Source organism: Populus trichocarpa, chromosome 16 (assembly GCF_000002775.5).
Source record: "Populus trichocarpa isolate Nisqually-1 chromosome 16, P.trichocarpa_v4.1, whole genome shotgun sequence".
Classification (NCBI taxonomy): Eukaryota; Viridiplantae; Streptophyta; class Magnoliopsida; order Malpighiales; family Salicaceae; genus Populus; species Populus trichocarpa.
In genome coordinates this window covers 12,745,946-12,770,283 of record NC_037300.2, presented here as the reverse complement: position 1 = coordinate 12,770,283, position 24,338 = coordinate 12,745,946, and the positions used below count along the sequence as shown (strand labels likewise).

General features: G+C 33.2%; 2 protein-coding genes and 2 pseudogenes across 2 annotated transcripts in view; 1 reads left to right on the top strand and 3 right to left on the bottom strand.

Annotated features, from left to right (window-relative positions):
* LOC7460390 (lectin-domain containing receptor kinase VI.3) overlaps positions 1 to 24,338 on the bottom strand; it is a 33,354-nt gene that overhangs the window by 3,831 nt on the left and 5,185 nt on the right. The gene's annotated exons all lie outside the window — the stretch shown is intronic.
* LOC7493194 (protein NODULATION SIGNALING PATHWAY 2-like) lies at positions 2,026 to 3,273 on the bottom strand (annotated as a pseudogene).
* On the top strand, positions 3,272 to 6,811 carry LOC18106328 (uncharacterized). The gene is made up of 3 exons (XM_024587429.2): positions 3,272 to 3,334; positions 3,744 to 4,159; positions 6,586 to 6,811. The coding sequence occupies exons 1-3, from the start codon at positions 3,272 to 3,274 to the stop codon at positions 6,689 to 6,691; spliced, it is 585 nt and encodes a 194-aa protein (XP_024443197.1). The 3' UTR covers positions 6,692 to 6,811.
* Positions 8,753 to 16,330, bottom strand: LOC18106326 (ABC transporter C family member 10-like; annotated as a pseudogene).

Below are 24,338 nucleotides of genomic sequence, written 5' to 3'. Positions count from 1 at the left end.
TAAAGTTTGAGATCAAAATATAAAATATTAAAACAACATAGACCAATTAATATATAAACTGAGATTTTAGGGTGCAAATTAAAGTTTTCATTGCTAAAATCTGAATGAAGTACATTTTATTTGTTTTGTTTAATCTCTTAATATATTGAAATTGAGAAATTGGTCGACATTTATATATATATGTGGAAAGATGGGATTGCAAATAAAAAAGAGTTATTAATTGGAAAAAAAAGATACTAATTGAAATAAAAAGAGGCATTTTTAGATATTCTTAAGATTAAAGGAAAAGCATCGATGCTCTTGCCTTTAACAATTCTTTTTTAATTCTGACAGTAGCAATCCTGATACGTAATTGTGCCCAAAATGATAAAATTGGTTTTGATGCTCCATATTTTGAGATGGATTTTATAAGAGTTTTTATTTAAGTTGACTAGTTTTTTGATCCGTTTGGTTTGCAGGGAGCCCTTTCCCTGTTGTTTTTGTGTGCTGTATTGGGCTCTGGCGCCATTTTAGTTTTCTTTGATACATGCAAGCTTAATTTCTTTCATAAGAAAAAAGAAAAAAAATATATAAAAAGAAGACCTGATAGCCATGATCACGAGCAATTTCAATGATGCTTCTTCGAGTGACCAAAAGTCCCATTCGTAGCAGGAGTAGAAATTATATTGCCAAGTAAATATAATTCCTTTATGTGTTTTTTTATTTCAATTAGTAATTAACAAATAAACAAAAGTTACTAATATAAAAACTAATAAAAAGCAAAATAAATAAATAAATAAGAGATATGGTAATAATTAAAATCATGATTAGTGAAAAGTAGTGTATAGCATTTTGACTAATCTGGAAACTGTAGCTCTGCTAATTAATCATGATTAGTGATATCATAATTGAGCTGATATTCTTGAATTTGATATATTTAAAAGGTAAATAAATAAGTGATTGCTTGGTTGCTAGACACAGACTTCCTCTTCCTTGTTTAATAATCTTATCATCGTCCGCATCATTATTAAGCCGGCGTTGACCTTTGATAGCCCAGGAACGCGTAGAAGCAACAAAGAGGGCTGCGTTTACACTGCAACGCTAGGCCCATGACACAGTTTTGATTTTGGCATGTTTAGGATTGCATTTGCACTAAAATTTCAACAAGATTTTAGATTTTTTTTAAAAATTTTTTTTTGGATATTTTTAAATTGTTTTGATATGCTGATATTAAAAATAATTTTAAAAAAATAATGATAAAATATTATTTTGATATATTTCTGAATAAAATTGTTTTTGAAAAACAATCGCTACTACACTTCTAAACACCCCATCATCATTTTTGTTTTTTTGAAAAAGCAAGCATGGATCTTTTGTTCTTAAAATTATTATTTTACGATTTGAAAATGTAAAATAATAATTTTTAATAATTTTTTTTGAAATTTAAGAGAACGCGGTTTCAACCGTGTTTCCAAACGAAGTCGTAGGGCTGCGTTTACACTGAAGTTTCAGCAAGATTTGAGGTTTTTTTCTTAAAATTATTTTTAGGTGTTTTTAAATTGTTTTAATATGCTAATATCAAAAATAATTTAAAAAAATAAAAAAATTATTTTAATGCATTTCTAAACAAATTTTTTTTTGAAAAACAACCGTTACAGCACTCTTAAACACCCCCTTTATCATTTTTGTTTTTTGAAAAAGCAAACATGAATCTTTTGTTCCCGTATAGTTTATGGCATGTCATGGGATGACGAAGGGTGCTGAATCCATAAAAAAATTAATTTATAGTGATGGGTTAATTATAAAGATATCAGAGCTAAGAAAGTCGATTTAAAAAAAAATGGATTACAACTTTGTTGGTAATCAATAATACTCTATCAAAATAATAAATTATATATATTACATTGATATTCACAAATTGTACATCATATGTTTCACTTATAATAACTTATTAGATTACATTAATATTCAAAATTAATCAAATGAATAATTAATGAGTGAAAAAAGCTACTTAAAATGAAAAATATGGAAAGAAACTAAAGTACATCATAACTTCCTGGCAGAGAATTTGATCAACTGAGTTCCTCTAAATTCCAAGACCATCTCATTGTAATTCTCTCCTTCAATCCTCACTGCATATGGGGCCTCTCCTTCTCTCACCATTTCTTTTGCTTCCAATAAACTCTCATTGCTTAGTCGCAACCCTTCAAGCCAAAATCCTGTCTTAAAATCACAACACTATTCTATTTCTTCCCACTCTTGTATCCAAGCCCTAGAAGAGGCATAAGGTGCAACAAAGAGGCACTCCATAGCTTTTCTCGCCCCTATAAAGCAACTAGGGAACTTCCATTCGATTGATTCCAACAGGGCTTGATAATGTTCCATACAATTGTCAAAGAAAAATCCAAAACCAGGATAGTCTTTGAACAATTCCTATGCTCCTCCATCACCAAATGTTAATATACCTCTATTACTAGTATTGCTATAGACAGAAATACTGGCTAATATTTCCTTCGCCGTCCTAACAAAGTCCAATACATGCCTTCTACTCCTCTTTCTCGCCAATTGGGAAAGAGCCCACATAAAATTGAAGGCCAGCCATTCTCTCCTTTCTCCACCTTTTCTCTTTCCCTTCATCTTCCTCGCCAAATCTTGTAGCTCTACCTCTTCCACTTCCAATATTAAACCAAAGGGGTTTGTACAATCATGTAGCCTCCTTTTTGTCTCCTCAAACTTTCTCCATGAAGGTACATCATGACCAGAACCCTCGTCTTTCCACTTGATTGCTGTGAGTTTTAGGGTCATGTAGTGTGGAATATGACCATAGTATTGTTGTGCTTGTAGCTCCTTTTGTTTTCGACCAAGAGCCATGATTATTGAAGACCACTGCATCCCTTCTCCCATATCAAAGTCTATTATGTGTAGAGCCTCAGCATCACGAGGCTTGGCCTCAAGAATGACTGAGTTAGCTGTGAAATGAGAAATCATCCCATCAGGGAAAATCTTATAGAATGCCTCCAAAGCCCCATCAAAGTTCTTAGCAGATTCTTGCGTAAAATAATCTGTTTCTTTGTCTAAGGGTTGAAATGAGTAATACAAAAGGTGCTCCTCTATCTCCCCCGTTGGACCAACTTTCTTACTAATCCTTCTCGTGATCACTTCTGCAAGTTCTGCCTCTTTGTTCTCCATGGCTTCTTTGTAAGCCTTGACTAGATGATGCACACTAAGTTGATTATCAATCTCCATGTCTCCTGTTGGCAAAGTTAGCGGTTGCTGGATCAAAGAAGCATCCATGGTTGATATTGATATTGCACCAGCACTCCAAATAGTGGATGGTCTAGGGCTGCATTTTTCGGTCACCTTTCCTTCACTAGAATATATATGGTTGAAAAGAACAACTTTCCTCGAGCCCCTTTGACAAGTACCCATTTTGGTCCCTCCAAATGAGCTCAAACTCCTCAAAATCAAGCGGTGAATATTCATTAAATCAGAATCAACAGGAAAATCTACCAACTCATTGGAAGTGGAATTAGTTGTTGCGAGAGCAGGAGAGGACTCAAAATGGTGTATATCAACATCCATGGCTGGTTCAAAATATAAATAGTCATGCTCGTGTATGTTTTTATCGACCATTCCGGGCGAAACGGAACGGAATTGACAACCTTGCTCTCCACCCTATACCCTCCAAGCTTCACCAAAACCTCCCCTCTCCAATCCATCCCAACAAAAATTAAATGAATCCATAAGTTTAGGACCCGAAATAGAACAAAAACACGACCACCATTTCTTCCTTCCTTGCCACTACTAACATCCCCCTCTTCTCGCACCCTTCAACTTCTACTCGTGCTTCCAAAGTCTCTCACTTTTCCTCATTGCATCCATCCCTTTTCTCTAAATCTTCTTCATGTCCTTATCCTCTATGTAAGTTTCCAAGAAAACCCAAAAGAATAGTTTCTTCAAAATCATCAGAAGTAGAGGAGATATCATCAACAGGAGATGAGTGGCTACAAACACTCCCTGACAAGAAAAAGCCTTTGTACTCTCATAATTTGCCTTGCATTGAAGCTTGGTTGAAGGGTTTAGGGTTTTACCAAAGCAAGAAGAGCCATGCTGTTTGGTTTGTTGAGAAACCTGATTGGCATGCTCAGTTATCACTTGATGTCACTGATCTTTATATAAGGTAAAGTTTGGTTCTTTATTGTTGTTTTAGCATCTGGGTTTTTGTTGTTATGTTTGTTAGTGTATGTGAGTAATTGCTGTCAAGTTTTCAACTTTGCATACGATCATTGTGGTTTGGTGAATTGCCACTAGTGTGGTGATGATGTAGTCTGTTTGAGTTATCTTTTATATTACGAACCAGGAGACATGATGAAGGCTGGAAGGAGAGCAACAAGAAGCAACAACAGCACTGAAAGAATAACGGTTAGTCTGGTGGAATTATGTTAGCTGGAAGTTAGAAAAGTAGTTGAGTTAGTTAAGGAAGTAGTTAGAGTCAGTAGGCTTGATTATAGTTACAATCAGTAGAAGAATAAAAGCTTGTATATAAACTGGAGTATGGAAATGTGTGAGAAAAAAGAAGAAAATACAGAAGATCAATCTCATTTCTCTGCTCATTTTCCTCTGCTCTCTCTTGTTTCTGTTCCTTTTCAATTTATGTTCTCTTTTCTTTCTATTCTTTCTAATCTTGTTAAGCTGAGCTTAACATTTTACTGTGAATGATTACTGTGTTTTTGTATTATGTTCATTATTTGGATTTATTTTTATTATTAGGTTGAGTGGTTTCTACATGTAATTTGGAATTTTTAGAAAAGAAGGAAACCTGAGCTGGCAATGAAAAATTGGTGATTTGAATTAGTGAACAACAGATAATATTGTTGTTAGATGTATTATAGCTTCCATTAAATTATGCTGGAGAGTTTTTAATGGCGTGTGCTGTAATCTGACAAGTCAAGTGTGCTTTGTTATAGCTATTGCTCGAAGTTTGTTTGTCAATCTTTGGTTACACAATCCCGATTGAAAATATTTGTATAATGATGGAAGTGAGATTATTCTTGTTAGTGATAGGAACTCTGCTGCTCAGAAAGAATTGATAAAAAGGATCTAGCTGATCCCAACTAGTTTGAATATAGGGATTTAGTGAGGTTCGATGAATAGATGAGCTTCTATGATATGATAATTTTGGTTGATGTAACGATAACCTTTCTAGAGCAGCAAAAGGCTGAAGAATTAGTGTTAATACCTTTTCATTTTATTTAAAAAAAGAGCACATCCATATTTCCTCAATTAGTCATGTTGTACACTAGAGAAGTAATCTAGCAAATGTGTTAAGAGGTTTGTGCTCATATGAGGTTTGCATTTGGGGAAGAAGAGTAATATGTTGTGGAGCAATATTATCAAAATATTAGAAGTTTATGGACGATTTGAATTAATAAATTGTAGTTGGTTTGATAAGATCAGAAATGATGCAACTATGTATAAATTAGAGTTTCAAAATTAACAATTGTAAGAGTATCTATTCACTTTTCAGTGGAAGTAACTAAGGAATAATTGATGACAGAGATACATAAACGTGATGAGTTTGTGTTGATTTGGATAAATAATGTGTGCGGGAATTGAAATTACAGTGCTACTGGAGATGGAGTTAGATAGATGATTGCATGGCATATACCTACACAATACAGAGAAGTTATGGGACCATCACAAGCTTCTTCTTCATGATCATATAGAAAAACAGTTTCATGCTAATAAATCATGTAAATAAAAGTATTTAAGCATGATCAAAAGTCAAGATGAATTAGTGATTGCGTGAAGGAAATTGGTACCAATATGTCGGAAGTTGGAGGTCGTGTGATCAATGACAATAGGAAAGTTAATAGAAAGGTTAGCCCTGTCCAGCAAATATCAATGGGTCTAATGTCATTGGTGCAGAAATTTGGGACTAGCTCATAGGCTCATAGCCTGCAGATCAATTGGTTAAGATTGATTCCGTTTGGGCTAGTCAGTGCCCTTCTGAAATTTGGGACATAAGGTATGGTTTTCATATCATGTTCTGTTCTTTAAGAAGATGATTTCTCATTTTAAACAGCAGCTTACATATTTTATATATGTATTTTTTTTTACTATTGTAATGGTTTGTGCAGACTTCTTTGAACTATGTACAATTGAAGTTTCTCAACCATCAATCTTCTAAAATATGAAGATGATGGCACCTATTCAAGAGTAAGACCAATGCAATGATGACATTGTGCTCATTGAATCTTGGTTGGGATTCAATAAAAGGAAATGAATGGTGGAGAAAGCTGGATAACTTCAAGTGGGAAACAAGGTTTAATTGGTTCTGCAGCTTGCCTGAGAGTTGACTCTTCCCTATTCTCCCTTGCTATTCAAATTTTAAATTCTCAACCTGTTAGGACTAATGGATTAATTTATCAAATTGCACAAATTAAGATATCATTGTTTATCCAGGGTAGTTAGATTTTACCATTGGAGATGGATTCTGAAATGCTAATTTGACGTAAAAGCGAGGAAATAAGTCTTATACTCAGTTACACTATTCATCCTTTTAGATTTATTGCTTGGCTAAACAGACTGTATCTTGTGATGCAGGTACTTGAAGAATAGACCAGGGAATCTTGAAAAGGATGTGGAGAAGAGATTCAGTTACGCATTGAGCAGAGAAGATATAGAAAACGCTACTCTTGGAGGACCATAAAGAAAATGAAAGTGATCATTTCATCTTTTGAATGGTGTCATTGTTTATTCATGGGAATATCTCATAGGACTTGCATGGTGTTCATTCTATATCCTCATTCTGAGCATACGCTCTCTTTTTTTTAAAAATAAAAAATAAAATTCTTTTGATGTATCCCAAGTTGTCCAATTCCTTGTCAATGGGCTTTGATGATTGCTAAATGCATCCGTCTTTGGTCTCTGGTCTTGATCAAGCATGCTCTCCTTTTGCTTCACCATTCATCATTGGAAAACAGAGGAACATGCTTTTACGCTATCAGAATCTACAGCTTCTGCATCATTTTTCAGGACAAAAGCAGCAGCTAAAGAGGAAGGAAGCAAAAATCCTATAGTTCAAGTTTCAGTAGCACCACCTTTTGTATTCTTCGTAGAGCTCCTGGATTCAACTCCAGATGATAGTTATCACTGATGATTTTGACAGTGTGATTTCCCAGTATCTATCCACACTAAGGAGCTAGCTGCAGGAGTGTGGATAGATACAGGAAAATCATAGTGTAGTGGCAACAAGCCTGCAACCTGATGCTCTTGCAAAAAGTGGCCAATTTCATTGAATTGCCAAGAAGAATTTGCGAAACTTGATATTTGAATCTAGTTCAAAATTGATGTTAGGAACTTCAGTTCCTCCTCCACATTTCTCCCTCCCTAGACCTATAGTATTGTTGCAATACTATACGACCTACTTATACTAATACAAGTACAAAAAGCATGGGGGTAGAAAGTGTTTTTCATCCATTGGTTAGATCATGATTATATACAGATTAAAAACTATATATGAGCAAGAATTGGAAAGTAACTTCCACATCTCCTGGTCAGTATGCTGAGAAAAGGGGTCCAAAATGCACCTCACTGTCCCCTTAGAGAGAGTAGGATCTTGAGGTATTATTCCAAATCGTGACCTCAAATCATCAAGTCCAATCTCAGAAATGTCAGCGCCATCCACTACAATCTTTCCTCCCTCTGGTTCCACCAGCCGAAATAGAGCATCGATAAAAGTAGTGTTTCCATTTCCAGTTCGACCAACAATACCAAACTAATCCCTCGAAGAACTAGTGGTGTGTTAGGTATATTTCTAATCTGTTTCATATGAACCTTTTCAGCCCTGTTTACCTCCATCAATTGTCAGTCTACCCTAAACGACAATTTCAGTATAAAAAATTTCCCTTTACCTCACCAATCCATATGAGTGGAGAATTTATTATAACTTTAAGTTATGTTTTAGGACAATTTGGAATTTATTTTAACATTTTGGATGCAAATACTTTAACAAGCATATACAAACATACTCTAAGAAAATTGATTTAATGTTCTCTTGCTTAAAAGATTTCTCTTATTCTCTCTAAAAGTTCTTAATTGAGAAATCAAAATACTTCAAAAATAAAATAGATATAAAAAATAATTTTAAGGTAAATTGATATTACCCTAATAGTTTATGGTATATTTGAGGTTTGCTAATTTTTTTTTATGTACAGCTTAATATTCCCATCTCATTAATTTTACAATTTTCTTATATTTGGTATATATTATTAACTAGTAACTTGCTACTATATATGATCATGTTGCTAAGTTCATAATCCCCATGGGCATAGGTTGATATGATAATTAAGGTGATTAACCATGTTCCTTAATTTCTCAAGTTTATATTTTAAGGCCAATAGCTATGAAAATTTATGAAATTCTTTTTAAATACATGAAAATAATATAAAAATGTAATTTTAAAATTACTGGAAGCAGGGGCGGAGACAGGGGGAGGCTGGCAGGGGCCGGGGCCCCTGCAAGGAATTTTTTTTCCAGCCCCTCCCTTGATAATATTAATATATTTAGCCTAAATAATAAAACAACTAACATTTTGGCCCCTTTAATTCTTTTTTCTGGTTCCGCCCCTGACTGGAAGGGATTTTGTCTCAGTTGAATCGAAAACTAATCTAAAAATAAGGTTACTATTGAATAAATAAATAAAAAAAGTTGTTATTTGTGCATATGTCTGCAACATATCGCTTAGAAACTTCTAATAAAGAACATAGCATTGCCAAAAAAAAATTATTGCTATTAAAATAATTTGCATCCACTAATTTACATGCATCCATCATCCTGGTTACAAGTCAATTTCCCAGTAGATATTAGCAAGCTTGATGTTTGAATACAGGTGCAAAACTAAGGATAGGAACTGATATTCCTCTTCTCCATTTTTCCTCTCTAGCCCTGTAATATTGTTGCAATATCATACATCATACTTCCTACCTGGTCCTAGCATCCTTTTCCTTGCTGAAAAGGTAGGGTGAAATTAGAAGTGGGATACACGATAAATAATATTTAGCTTCAATGTGATTCTGCAGCGTGTAAATGAGACCAGTACTCCTTCACAAGTTGTCCAAAAAGTGAACCTTCCATCTTCATTAACTTCTCCGGCTCGTCGAACTCGACTAGTTTTCCTAAAATAGAACAAAAACAGCTTAGTGATACATCTTGGAATTTCTTTTGAGATTTATCTACGTGAAGTTGCAGCTACAGTCGTCTCTCGTTCTTAAGTGTTAGGTTGTGTTTTTGTCGTCTTTTTTTTTTTCAAATGGAAACCAAGGTTTGGCAATAGATCGCCTTATAGCTCTGGTATTTTGGGGTCACTCCAGAAAAATAAGCCTCTGTTAAGATGTTGGATGGCATGGATGAAAGATCAGCTACATGAGATTTTCTTGGAGTGGCGACAAATCAGTGCATATCCTCAAAGTCACGATGTGCAAGATACAGATAAGTGCATTTTTTATATAAGAAATAAAGAAATGAAACTTACCATCGCTAATGGAAAGTACCATTGTGCAATCCATCACTGTTGGTATCCTGTGAGCTACTGTGATTACAGTGCAATCTGAAAATTCAGTCCGAATAGTCTTTTGCAAAACCAAGTCAGTTGCATTATCAATTGATGCGGTTGCTTCATCAAGCACCAGTACCCTACTCCTACTCAAAATGGTACGGCCCAAGCAAAATAATTGTCTCTGCCCCATGCTCCAATTCGATCCATCTTCCACAACTGTGTTGCAGGTTGTTAATCATTCACTGACTATTACAATCGAAAGCATACACTCATTATTTTCCATGCAGGGGAAGAAAGCATACCTAAAGAATCTAGACCCTGCTCTTTCTCCTGTACAGCCTCTTGAAGCTGACACTTTCCGAGAACCTTGAAAATATGGAACAAACTTTCGAGTTAGAAAGCATGAAGGTAGAAAACAACAGTTCCGCTAGTTTATAGACAATGATTACTAGATTAAAATGTCTAATGAACTGGAAAAGTTACCTCCCATATCTCCTGGTCAGTGTGCTGGGATAAGGGGTCCAAATTGTATCTCACAGTCCCGCTAAAGAGAGTAGGATCTTGAGGTATTATTCCGAGTCGTGACCGCAGATCATGAAGTCCAATCTTAGAGATGTCAATTCCATCTACGATGATCTTTCCTCCAGCTGGTTCCACCAGTCGAAATAGAGCACCTATAAGTGTAGTCTTCCCACTGCCGGTTCGACCAACAATTCCAATCTTGTGCCCTCCTTCAAATGTGCAACTGATTCCTCGAAGAACTAGTGGTGCGTCAGGCCTGTATCTAATCTATTTGATACTTAACTTTTTCAGTCCGTTAGCCTTCACCAATTGTCTCATTAAATACCAATAAATCATAGGAGTAAGACTAACCTGCAAATCACAAATATCCACTTTACCCTTTTCCGGCCAATTCGATGGAGGTCGGTTATCTTTAATCACCTCAGGGGCTTCACTTGGTATGCGCATGTATTGATTAAGCCTTTCAACAGAAATGATGTAATTTGCTAATGTGCACTGGCTTTGAATTGAAAACACCAGCGTCATATTTAATGAAAGTCCATAAGAAAGTGCCATTCCAATAAATCCTACAGTAATGGAAGTATTACAACGAGTCAGAATCGGGAAGCTCGTAATATTATGTGTTCAAAAAAAGTTGAAGAAAAGTAAACATAAATGCTCACCAGAGTTAAAAGTTCCAGGAGGTAGTAAAACCATGCAGAGTGCTGCAGAGGCAAGAACAGTTGCACTAAATATTTCAAGCCGTTGAATCAACCACTCATTTGCAGCAAAACTGTGGAAGAAAGGACTAGCATTTATGTCAATGAGGTTAAGGGTTTTTGCGAAGAAACGTTCTTCCTCCTCAAAGGCCCTTATTGTCATGGCTCCTGCTATAGATTCAGCTAGATGATTTGACACCAAAGACTTGGTTGTGCCATTGATCCGCATCAATTCTTTAGCAGAGGCAAAGTAATATGCCTGCAGATAAGAATGAGATAATCCTTAAATCCACTTTATAAACGTAAAATCATCTTTAATGGTAGTATGGTCCTCAAAAGAAGGAGATCATAACAGCATACTGCCACTTCCAGCCATATAATCAATTTATGCATTATATTTGAGCAGTTCAACTTTGTTAGACTAACTGAGGCATCCATTCTTGTAGAAGTTATGCCAATACTACTGTAATCTTTAGATTTGTTCTCAGCTTGAAAACAAGATTTCCCTCGTGAATGTGTACACTATACATGCCTTGATTTGTTAAACTGGTTACCTATCATATAAACATTACTAATACAATTGAAAGTTCATGTGTTAAATTGTACACGATGATTACTTGCGTTACATTGCATTGATTCTTCACAAGTAGTAAGAAAGTTGTTTTAAAAAAAAGTTGGGATGATAACCAGTTTCAGAAGAATTACAAACTCCAGGCAGTTTGGTCAATTTGAAGCTCACTGCAAGAAAACTTTTAGCCTTTTTTTTAAGCCTACGGTCTACATTCCTACATGTGGCAATGTAAGACAATAAACATCAAATTATTCTATAAAAAATGATTAGTTACGTTTCATTGCATTGAACTTATTACATGGTCACAAGTTGTAAGGAATTTTTTTTTAAATGTAGAGGAGACGCTATCCTGTGGTTTCAGAAGAACCACACTCCAGGCAGTTTGGGTGAATTGAACAGCTCATTGTAAGAAATTAAGAATTGTTTTTAGCCTTTTTTTTCTTATTATTCTTGAAGCCCCAAGTCTGCTTTCCTGATTATTTAGATTGGGCCATTGCCAAGCTTCTCACAATTCCAAACCACTCATGTAAGAGGATAACATAATTACCTGTAAGCGAATAGCCAAATAAACCATTGGTATGGAGACAAACAGGACTTGCCAGGTGACAACAGCCAGTACTCCCAGGTCACTATAAGCATTTGTGGTTACACCAACGGTGAAGATCAAAACGAAAGGAACATCAAGATCGACAATGCTCAAATCTGACGTGACCTATGAGACATAAAATAAACACAGGTCCAGATAAACAGTTACACATCATTCCTCAAGAAGGAAACAACATTTTCTGGGTGAGATGCTTACCCGACTCGGTATTCTTCCAAGAGGTGTGGAGTCATGGAAAGACATGGGTGCACGAAAAAGAGAATTTAGTAGCTGGGAAAATAATGACTTCGATGATTGAAGACCCAAAACAACTATAGAGATTGATCTACATAGCAAGAAAAGTGTTGAGGTAACTTCAATACACAGATAGACCGCAATTAAACGTAATGTGCTGACATGAGGATCATCAACATTAGCTGCCATCCAAGAGTTCTGTGTTATCTGACCAATGACAAACAACAGGTGACTGAAAGCAGCAATGGAGAAGTACACGTATCCTTTGTTTTGATTTAGATATTGCACATAAGGCTTAAACCCTGTGTCTCCCACTTCCTTTTCTTCCTGCTTAATCAGTTGATCTCCTTGAGAGGTTTTAATCTGCCCCTCTACATAACTCTTCTTGATCTCCCTAACAGATGATCCTTGTCTCTGCGAAGCATCAACCTCGGTATGCCTTTCAGAACCAGCTGTTTCTTTGTGTGCATTGACAAGGTCCAGAAATTCTTGGTTAGACAACAATAACTGATGATAAGGAGCGGCTTGTAGGATTTCTCCATCCGACATCAACTGTTTACAAAGATAAGCTGTCTCAAGGTAATTCTTTTGTGAAAGCTTTAACAAACAAATTTTATGGAAAAATTGCTTTAACGTGAAAATGAAGTTTAATCAGCCATAGAATTGTAGCTAGTAACTAATTATTTCCTAAAAGTGATTGAATCAAAGGATACTAACCATAACAGAGTCAAATGCTGGCAGGAAATCAACTTGATGAGTCACAAACAAGACTGTTTTCCTTGAAAGTGCTCCCATGATATATTCCTGTAAAGAATCAAGTTAGAATTAAGGGAAGGATAGCAACTAAGAGTGGAGACAGAGGTTTCTATCAGGAAAATTTGATTACATTGAATAAACTTGTAGCTGTGTGTGCATCCACAGCGCTGAATGGATCATCAAAGAGATATATATCTGCATTCTGATAGAGAGCCCGGGCAAGTTGAACTCGCTGCTTTTGACCACCACTCAAATTGACTCCTCTTTCACCTATTTCAGTAAGATCACCACAAGGAAGCAACTCAAGGTCCTTTACCAAAGAGCATCGCTCAAGTGTGTCATGGTATCGTTGCCTATCCATTTCCGAACCGAATAGAATGTTCTCTTGTATCGATCCCGTCTGGATCCAAGCTGTTTGAGAAACATAGGCAATCCTACCACAAACCTGAATCTGCAGGTCATAAAGACCAAAAAAAGGCTCACTTATGAAATAGGAAATAAAATTTGCATTAAGGCACATTTGTTCTTAAGAAACTCCAAAAGGTTAAGGACTGGAAGAGAATGGCAAGATACATTTAAGAAGAATAAAATGGAAGTTCTAAAAAGATACACTTACAGTTCCCTGTGTATGTGAAACTTCTCCAAGAATTGCTGCTAAAAGGGTAGACTTGCCAGAGCCAACTTCTCCACATTGGCCACCTTTTCACCGGGCCGAATTCCAAAACTCACATTTCTCAATGTAGGCTTTGAAGAATTCTCTTCCCATGAAAAATCAGCTGACTTGATTAAAATAGCATGGTCCACACTCCCCATGTTGCGATTGTGCCGAACATTTCCGTTCTGCAACTCTGGCGCTTCAAGAAACTTCACAATACGTACAAAAGCTACCTTTGCTTGAATAACCACTCCAATAACATCAGGGATTGATCTAATTGGGTCTTGAACAAGACGCAAAGTCGCCACAAAAGTGAAAACATTATTAGCATGCAGAGGAATTTTCAGGAAATAGCATGCTCCAAAGGTAGCAGCAGAGACCAAAACAGGAGAAGACCAGAAGAGAAAACCATTATATGCTTTGAGCGTTTGCACTGCTGACAACCATTTATACTCTACATTTCTCAAATTTTCTATGGCATCCTTAAAATGCGTTTCCCAAGCATATAATTTCAATACCTTCATGTTAACCAGAGCCTCAGTACAAGCCTTCAATCTCGCATCTTGTGCCACCATAAGCTTAGACTGAAACTTAAGCTGTAACTTTACAAGTGGAGTGTTGCATAGCACAGTAATTATTATAACCACTAAGGCAGCAAATGTTGCTAGTCCCACTGCACGGAAAAGAATTACAAGAGAGAGACAAAGCTGAAAGCTTGTTGTCCATGTCTGATGAAACCAGAAGGGAAACTCGCCTATCCTGTAAGCATCCACAGTACCATAGTTCATGATCTCACCACCCGAGTGCATCAACCTACCATCGTTGGATAACCTCTGTTGCTTCTTATATATTGCAGCCGTGAGCAAAGACCTGACTTTCAAACCAACAAGCCTGCTCCTAAAATACCATTGCCTTTGTGATAAGGACTCTAAGCTCTTTGAAAAGAAGAGCGTCAGAACCAGTACATAACCTTCATATTTAAAACCTGCTTTTCCTTCAGCAACCAAAATGAATGCATTCAGAAGCAGAGGCCCAGCTGACAAAGTAAGTATCTTTAGCATGGCAAAGAATCCTGAAATTACAATGTCTTTCCAGTGGCAAAATATAATTGTCCACAAGAGAGATGGCTGAGATGATTCAACTTGTTTTTGTTTGTTCAGTTGCTCCAAAAACTCCATATAACAGCTTTCTGCTTGTTCTGCCTCTCGCAACTTTGGTATATCCTCATCCTCTAGAGTTTTCTCCTTACCCTTTCTCATCAGTGGATTCAACCACCAAAATGACATTTTATTGAAGAATCCTGCTTTAGCAAATGGAGTAACTTGGTCAACGGAATCGGTTTTACTTACACCATTGGCCTCGCCATTCAATGGAGCATACATGTCCCTTTCTTCATTCCCTTCGTGTTTATAAACCTTGTAAACACATAACAATAACAATATTGCTCCTGGAAAGGAGAGGACATCCAAAGCTATCCTAACCAACATTCCTTCACCTAAAATGGCATTGTATATGGACAAAGCACAGACAATACCAGCAAGCAAGGAAGCAAGAATGGACAATAGCCGCAATGGTGTTCTTTGAAGATGCTTCCCTAGAAGGCTTATGGTCAAACCCACCAAAAGCCATGTAAATCCCTGAAACAGCACCACTAACCAACTTCTCAATGGCAAGACAGTCTGGTTTTTCCTCAACTTCTCTTCCAAAATCCATATGCCCAAACACAAGTACACAAATCCGATACCACCATTGAGTATAACAGAAACTATCTGTAGACTCGAATAGCCTCTAAATCGAGGTGTTATTTTATATATTTTTGAAGATTCTGAAGATATTCGCATGAAAGTGAACAAGAGCACGATTAGAAGCAAAACATCGAAGCAAATGATCAGCGCGTGATTGATACATGAAGTTGGTTGAAATACCAAGCTAGAACCAGATGGCTTTCCACTTGTATCCGAATTGACAGATTCCCCACAAAACAACGTCCACAGGTCTTCCATTATCTTTCCTTTCCTGCTTACTTTTCAACTCCTGCTTTGGCATACAATGTAAAAAAACAATGCTATGTGTTACAAGAAAAATCATCAATTAATCAAATCTTTAAAACCATCTAACAATATCTAGCTAATTATCAGTGATTTTTTAATGAAGAAGAAGCATTTTTTACACACACCCCACAATAACAAGTACCATCACTCACAAAGAACTAAAGATTAAAGAAAATGTGATCATAAAAAAGCAAGAAAGGAGAAACAAAAGGTAGAGAAGTAATCCTACGAAAAGATAAAAAATTCATCATTAGTTCATTACCAATTCTTTTTGGGCAAAAAAAAATGTCTACCTTTAATACACGATAAAATAATATTTCTTAATGACCAACAGACGATGTGAGATCCTCAAAAATATTTAACAAGCAAGTCTTGCTAAAGATATTATAAAAAATCAAACCTTATTATCATAATTAAATTAAAGAAAACAAGCTTGTCAGCCAATCTTGAGTTCATAAGAAATAAAAGAATTCAGGTTTGCATTCATTCAACCAGCGGTATGGCACACCTGGATAACATTTAAAAGAATAAGAAGATTAACCTGAAAATTGCACCAAACCTCAAATTTTACAAGCCAAGATTTATTAATGTTCCATTTCAGAGTTTTTGAGGTCTCTCCCTCTGTGTTAAGAGTTTAGGACACGGAGTGGAACCAGAATTTCAGAGAGAAAGTGATGCTGCAGTGTTGTTAAATACCTTTTTTTATTATTATTATTAATATGAATATTAGCCCACTTGTATGTATTTTGATTAATTTAACAAACTTTAAAATTAATTTTTAGTGGCTAAAATAAGAGTAAATTCAAAACATAACCTGTAGAGCTTCCACTAACAAATACTTGGATATATTAGTAGTGTTGCAAGATAGGAAAAGGAGGGAGGAATTGTGATGTTGCTAGGCATGCATGGGATGGAAAAATAATTAAATATTCTATTATTTCATGATTATGATACGAATTCAATTTCTATGAATATCGATATACAGGTAAGAAAGAAGAAAAAGGATCTCTTTTTTTTCTTTAATCGTCATGGCTCACGTAAGATCGGTATGTTGACATGTACCTGTTTTTTTTTATATATAATCTGGAATTTTCGGGCTAGTATATACACACTACAATTAATTTTTGGATTCACTGAACACCCTGTAAGTTTAATAGACAAATAAAACACTATAAGAATGACAAACATACACACTAAGACTTGAATACATGATGCATAGGTAAGGAAAGCTTGCCGATATCATTTGGCCACAAGCCTCGATGCCTTGTTTTGGCTTTCGAACAAAGAGGCCGATCTTGCTGGCCGACCAGTCTCTTTCCTTTTTATTACTCGTCCTCTTTATTCTACTTTTGTTTCATATTCATATTCCAATTGGCTTCTCCATGGTTTTGTTTTATTTGTGAAGTAAAAATGTTTTAAAAAAGATTTAATTTTTTTAAAATTAATTATTTTAATATTTTGAGATTATTATGATATGTTAATATCAAAAATAAATTTTAAAAACTTAAAAAAATAATTTAATATATTTTTAAATAAAAAATATTATTTCATACAACAAAATAACACTTCTCGCATGCTATTATCATGAAGTTTCTAATGCATTGATGAAGAAATTGATAAAATTTATTTTTTTTTTAACAAAATTGAGAATCTATGACAAAAATAAGTAAAAAATAATACACAATAAAAGATTGTATAGAGAAACTGTTGGCCTTATCATGATTGTCCTATCTAAACCATCAATTATAGAAATATACTAGTTACATGACCTGCGAGATGCTGCGGGTCAATTTGTTTTGCATAAAAAATATAAAAAAAAAAACTAAAATCTAAAAGTGTTAGGTCTTTCTGCGTAGCTATACCCAAAAGTCTTGGGTTTGGCAGTAACGCATGACCTAAGAGTAATATTTATAATATTAATAATAACATTAAACTTGCATGACCCAAGTTTAAGTGGGTTTGTCTGCAATACCAGACCCAATAGTCTTGGAAAATTATATGTAGAAAAACTGTTGCAATCCACAATCTTTTCAAGGAAAAAGCTACAAAACTAAATTTTCAACCAGATTAATATTTACAAAATTAAACAAAGAAAATTTTGAAAAAATCATAAAAAAATCAGAAGGAAAAAAAAACATGCAGGGAAACACTATAGCAATCTATAGTGTTTCATGAGAAAATCTACAGTTATAATTCTCAATCAGCTTAATATTTAAAATAATAAAATCGATAAAGATAATCTTAAAAAAAATCATAACAAAAAAAAATTCATGTGGGGGAACATTGTAGCAATCCACGGTGTTTTTAAGAAAAAAAACCACGAAGCTAAATTCTCAACCAGCTCAATATGAAAAAAATAGAATCGACAAAGACTATTCTGGAAAAAAAATCATAAAAAAGAAAAAAAAACCATGTGCAGAAACACTGTAGCAATCTACAATGTTTTAAAGAAAAAACGACAAAGCTAAATTCTCAACCAGCTCGATATTTTAAAAATAAAATAAAAAAACATAAAAAAAGAAGAAGACAATTTTGGAAAAAAAAAAAGCAATAAAAAAATGGAAAAAAATAAGAAAAAAACATGTGGGAAAATTAAAGCTGAATTCTTAACTAGCTCAATATTAAAAAAAAATCGACAAAGATAATTTTTTAAAAAAACATGTGGGAAAACACTATAGTAAAACAAAAATAATATAGGGAATTATTGCAACAATTCACAGTGTTTTTTTTTTTAAAAACTACGAAACAAAATCGACAAAGACTATTTTGGAAAAAAAGAAGAAGAAACAATTCATAAAAAAAGCCATGTAGGGAAACATTGTAGTAATCCATAAGTTTTTCTTTAAAAAACTAATGAAGAAAAAGAACAAAAATCTGAATGAACTGGGTTAACCCTTCTAAATAGGTTAATCCGTCAAACCTTGGATTCACATCGTGAAAGTTTGATAACTAAATAGAAAAAAAAAAAACTGATGGGTTACCCATAATTAATTGGACTAACCCGTCAAATCAGGTTAACCCGTCAAACCCGGAATCCGTGTCATGAAAGTTTGATAACTAAATAGAAAAACATTTAATATCAACAAACTAAATAAAAAAATTAATTAAAAAGAAGAAGAAAAAAAGGCATCAACCTTTTCATCGTGGACTGCACTGTGCAGTCCACAGTGAAAGGCATAAAAAAAAAAAAGTAAAGGCATTAGCCTTTTCACTATTGACTGCATGCAATATTAAAAGATGAAATCGGAAGAAAAAAACTAATGAGAAAAAATAAAAAAATCTGAATCAACTGGGTTAACCCGCCAAATCAGGTTAACTCGTCAAACCTGAGATCCGTGTCATGAAAGTGCGATAACTAAATAGAAAAAAGATTTAATATTAATGAATTAAATTAAAAAAAAAAGATTAATTAAAAAGGAAAAAGCAAAGATAAAAAACACCTACAGGAAGCCAAAAACTAATGAAGAAAAAGAAAAAGAAAATCTGAATCAACTGGGCTAAACTAATGAAGAAAAAAATTAATATTAAGAAACTATAGAAAAAATAAATAAACTAAAGGCATAAGATTTTTCACTGTGGACTGCACTGTTCAGTCCACAATAAAAGGCTTAAAAAGGAAAAAAAACCAAAGGCATACGCCACGGGTTAATTTTTTTCGTGTATAAAAAATATCAAAAAAGGCTAAGATCTAAGAGTGTTAGGTCTTTCTGCAAAGATATACCCAAAAGTCTTGGGTCTAGCTGCAACGCTTGATCCAAGAGTAATATTTATAATATTAATAATAATATTAAACTTATGTAACTTAAGTTTAAGTGAGTCTGGCTGCAACACCGAACCCAAGAGCATTGAATGTGAGTTTGGCTATAAGGTCGTGTCATAAAAGTGTGATAACTAAATAGATTAATTAAAAAGAAAAAAACAAAGAAAAAAAACCAATAGGAAGAAAAAAACTAATGAAGAAAAAGAAAAAAAAATCTCAACTAATCGGGTTAACCCTTCAAACCAGGTTAACCCGTCAAATCTGGGATCCGTGTCATGAAAGTTTGATAACTAAATAGAAAAAAAAATTGACGGGTTTACCCAGAATTAACTGGGTTAACCCGTCAAACCAAGTTAACCCGTCAAGCTCGGAATACGTGTCATGAAAATCTGATTATTAAATATAAAGAAATTTAACATTAACAAACTAAACTAAACGAAAAAATTAATTAAAAAGAAAAAAAAATTCCGGGTTAACTCATCAAACTAGGTTAACCCACCAAACCTGAAAATTGTATCATAAAAATCTGATAACTAAATAAAAAAATTAACATTAACAAACTAAATTAAACAAAAAAAATTCGTTAAAAAAAAAAGACAACTACATTACTTTTTAGGATATGTTACAATAAAATAGAATAATATAATATAATATAATATAATAATTATAATAATATAATATATTAATAATGAGGAAATGATGGGGAAAGTTAAAAGGCATGGGAAAGCTACAGTGCTTTCCCATGCCTTTTAGAATATTACTTAATTATTTTGAGAAGACTTGCAAGACATGGAATGCATGATTTAGATAGATATAGACAGACGGCATTTTAGACTAAAAGTATAAAATACGCCTGTTTGGAAACATGGGTGAACTTGTATTTTTAAAAGATTTAATTTTTTTGATTAAAAATTAAATTTTTTTATATATTTTTTTATTGTTTTTGATGTGTTAATTTTAAAAATAATTTTTAAAAAATAAAAAAAATATTATTTTAATATATTTTTAAATAAAAAATATTTTAAATCGCAATCATAACTTCACTGCTAAACAAAATCTTATTGAAATCTATGCATGTATATAAAAAGCACCTCCACAATTTGTTCTTACCTAATGTATTAATTCCAAAGCATATGATTTTGACAGAATCTTAAAATAGTTTTTGTTTGTTGATTCATTCAATTAAAATTAAAATATTTACTGAAGTTTTTTATATTCAATTGAGAAGGTCGTTCCTTTTTAACAATCTTTTCATTTTTATCCTTAACTAAATTTTTATAGTACTAGCGTGTCTTTGTATTGTAGTATAGGATATGATTAATTTTTTTTTAATTTTTTTTATATTAAAAGATCAAAATTATTGAAATACATTTAAAAAAATATTAATTTAATAATTTTTTAAGATAAATATATTCTTAAAAAAAATTCAAATTTTAATCACGGGAGCATCCCGTGTAAACAATATTCTCTTTGTTTTTTCCCCCTCCCCTTACAGGACGAGCAATCAAATAAACCAAGATGAGAAATTAGGGAAACTGGGACTATGATAGACTGGGAATGTAGAGAGAAGAAATCACTATGTTGTATTCAACATCATGCCCATTATTGTTGCATCATGAATCAACTTCTTACTCAGTATTAATTCAAATAACAAAATTAAAAAACTTGCAATATGGAACTCATAGAAGCAATGAGAATAACTGTTCATCATCATAATAATTTGATATTCATCTTGCCAAAAAGCATACAGGCAATTTCAATTCGGCAGAGTAATAATTGATTCATGGTACAGAGTAATGATAGACATGTATGGCAGTAATTGGTTTAAATGAATGTGCACAAATTGGATTATTCCAGATTATAATGTAAAAACATTATCAGATAAAAGACTTGTAAAAACATTAATTATTCCAGATTATCATACAGAGCACAAACCAAGAGGAGCATGTTTTTTATAATGTATATTCATTAACAAATTATTATGAAACTGTCCTGAGAATGTTTGTTATGAGAAAGTTTAAAAAAAAACATGAATTTAACAAATAATAAATCAATGACAGAAAGGGAATGATGTAAGTTGTGAAATGGGAGATCCAACAGGGGCTAGAAGATTCAAAGAAAAAAACCCAAATGTGAAAAGCAAGTAGCAGAGCTGCAGATGCGAAAATCATAAAAACAAATAATTTAACTTGGACACAATATCAATGTAAAAGAGATAGAGAACCTGTAGATTTCTCCAATGAACTCTCTGTTGATTGTTGTCTATTCTGCAGGAAATACCAACAGAAGTAAATCTCTTGGTTGTTGTCTATTCTGCAAGAAATTAGGGCAAAAACTCTAGCTTTCCTTTTGCTTTCCCTGAGTCAGTGATCTTTCAATAAAGTTAACATATATACCGGGTCTCACTCGGGTTAGCCCGGGTCGACCGGTTCACGGGTCGATCTACCGGGTTGACCGGGTTTGACCGGTTTTTTCCTTTGGCCGGTCTTTTATCTTACCCGGGTCGGCCAGGTTCCGGGTCGGCCCGCCGGGCCAGTCCGGGTTTTATAACACTGTATAAAACAAATAATAACGCATTCCCAGGTGAAATAATTGTACTTAATAAATTATCTAGAAAAGTAGTTGTGTCTCTTTGTGATGCATCGTCAGAATTGGTCTTAGTGCATTGCATCATGATTATTGTGTCTCTTTGTGATGGAATTGATCATTGTCATCGAAGAATTGTGCATAACACTCGTAAAATATGCCATCAAAGTTTGAATGAGTCTCCTGGGGCGAATCAAGTTTTACCCTGGCGTCAGATTCTGGTATCAATCCCATCAGATTTTACTTTTTATGATAAGGGTTGTAATTTAAAGTATTTTTTTATTTTAAAATATATTAAAATAATATATTTTTATTTTTTTAAAATTATTTTTTATATTAGCGTATCAAAATAATTCAAAAACATTAAAAAATATTAATTTTAAACAAAAAAATTTAAAATTTTTTGGGACATGAGTTGGACCGTGTTCCCAAACACGTTGTTCTATTCAAGAGAGTGCGGTGCGATGCTTTCAACTGTGTTTTATTAGAGTATCTCTAATGGAAAATGTTATTTTTAAGAAATAAATTGATAAAATAACATTTTAAATAGTATAAATATAGAATTTTTTGCCATGTATATTCCAATGAAAAAAAGCTATTTGAAAAGCTAATTGTATTGGAATGGAATAAATAAGTGTTTTATTTTTTCTTAATGATTTTGATGTCATTTTTTTTCACATGGCTACATTTAATTGGTTTATTTTTTTTATTGGCCCCACTTTGTTGGTTTTGGCTTTTTAAGAGATATGTACGGCACCGTTTGGGAACGCGGTGCAAACCGTGTTCCCTCAAAATTCAATTTTGTTTTTATTTTTGGATTGTTTTGATGTGCTGATATCAAAAATATTTTTTAAAAAATAGAAAGGACTTTATTTTGATGCATGTCTAAACCAAAAATACTTTGAACCGCCACCGCTACCACAATCTCAAACATACTCGTAGGAATAACATTTATGGAAAGAAAAGATATTTTAGCATTTTGTTTAACTTTTCCCTTTAGCATAAAAAACAAGCAAAGGAAAGCTAAAATATAACTTTTTTATTTTTTGCTCTCTATTTAGCTCTGCATTGGAGTTGCCTTTACTATCACAATTCTGGTATTTAGTTAATTAATATATATTATAATTTTATATAGATTTTATTGAAAATTTTCTTTTAAAATCTTGATTATAAAAAAATTATAATTTATAATTTTTTTTAAAATTTATTCTTTCAAATCACAACCGCAAAAACCACCACTATGTTAGATGCACACTTAAACAAACACTCAACTTTAACTCAAATGTTATTCTTGTTAAGTCAAATTATTTATGATTTTCTTAATATTTAAGAAATTATGACATGTTGTTAAATGATGCACTTGATATTTAAAATTTATTTATTTATTAACTCTATTTATTTAAAATTATAATTTATATTTAAGTCAACATATTAGAACCTAATGGGTCACACTCATTAAGAACTATTAGTAAAAAATTAAACTGGAATAATTAATCAAGTGTGACTTGATTGAAAATAAGTTTAGAAATTAAGCATTATAATGTATTTAATTCAAATATTATAATTTTAGTTCTAAACTAATTAACATGGGAGTTGATTGATTAAATTTTTAGAATTATCTTTAAATAATACATAGATATTATTTAATGGACAAATTGATATTTTGTTATTTATATGGTTTTTAGAATTCCCTATAAATATAAAACTAAGTCTATTATTTTGAGAGAGAAAAAGTTATGTTAGACAATTTTTAAGAAAAACAATATAAACACAAAATTAGAGTTAGCACTCTAGATCTATCAAATTTTTTTATTTTTTACTGGTGATTTGTGTGGATTATCATTCGAGACCGAACAATTAGACAACTTGTAATTTACGACAACGTAATCCTAAAAATTTAATCAAAGCTGAAAATTATATCTTCAGGTAAATTTTATACCACTCTAAATATATCAAGATCATAGAAAATCTAAAATAATTTTTTCATTATTTCCACTGCTTATATGAATATTAAGAAACCAACACTAGCTTCATCAAATCCAGTCAATAGTTTTGATAAAAATAAGGGCAAAAAAATGGACAACTCGTGGACTGAACATAAAAGGAGCCCTTGCTCTTTTCACGACGCAGTCCCTGAGCTGTTTACTGGGCTGTTCTTCTAATGAATTCAAAGTTACCACGATTTCAGTCAAATATTACTTTATGCGACTGAGCTGGGTAAGCAGAAAACAAACAATGAATACTATTGTAACAATTGTTGACACACTGTTAAAAATGCTTTTTTATTTCAAATTGTTTTAAAATAATTTTTTTATTATTTTTAAAAATTTATTTCTAATAACTCCAAAAATTCAAAAATACTC

Bases quoted from the DNA above. Each gene is read 5' to 3' on its own strand.
- LOC18106328 (XM_024587429.2), top strand. From the start codon at position 3,272: ATGGTTGATATTGATATTGCACCAGCACTCCAAATAGTGGATGGTCTA. The intron at 3,335-3,743 runs GTCACCTTTCCT...GACCCGAAATAG, and splicing joins GTCTAGGGCTGCATTTTTCG to AACAAAAACACGACCACCAT. The intron at 4,160-6,585 runs GTAAAGTTTGGT...CTTGTGATGCAG, and splicing joins GTCACTGATCTTTATATAAG to GTACTTGAAGAATAGACCAG.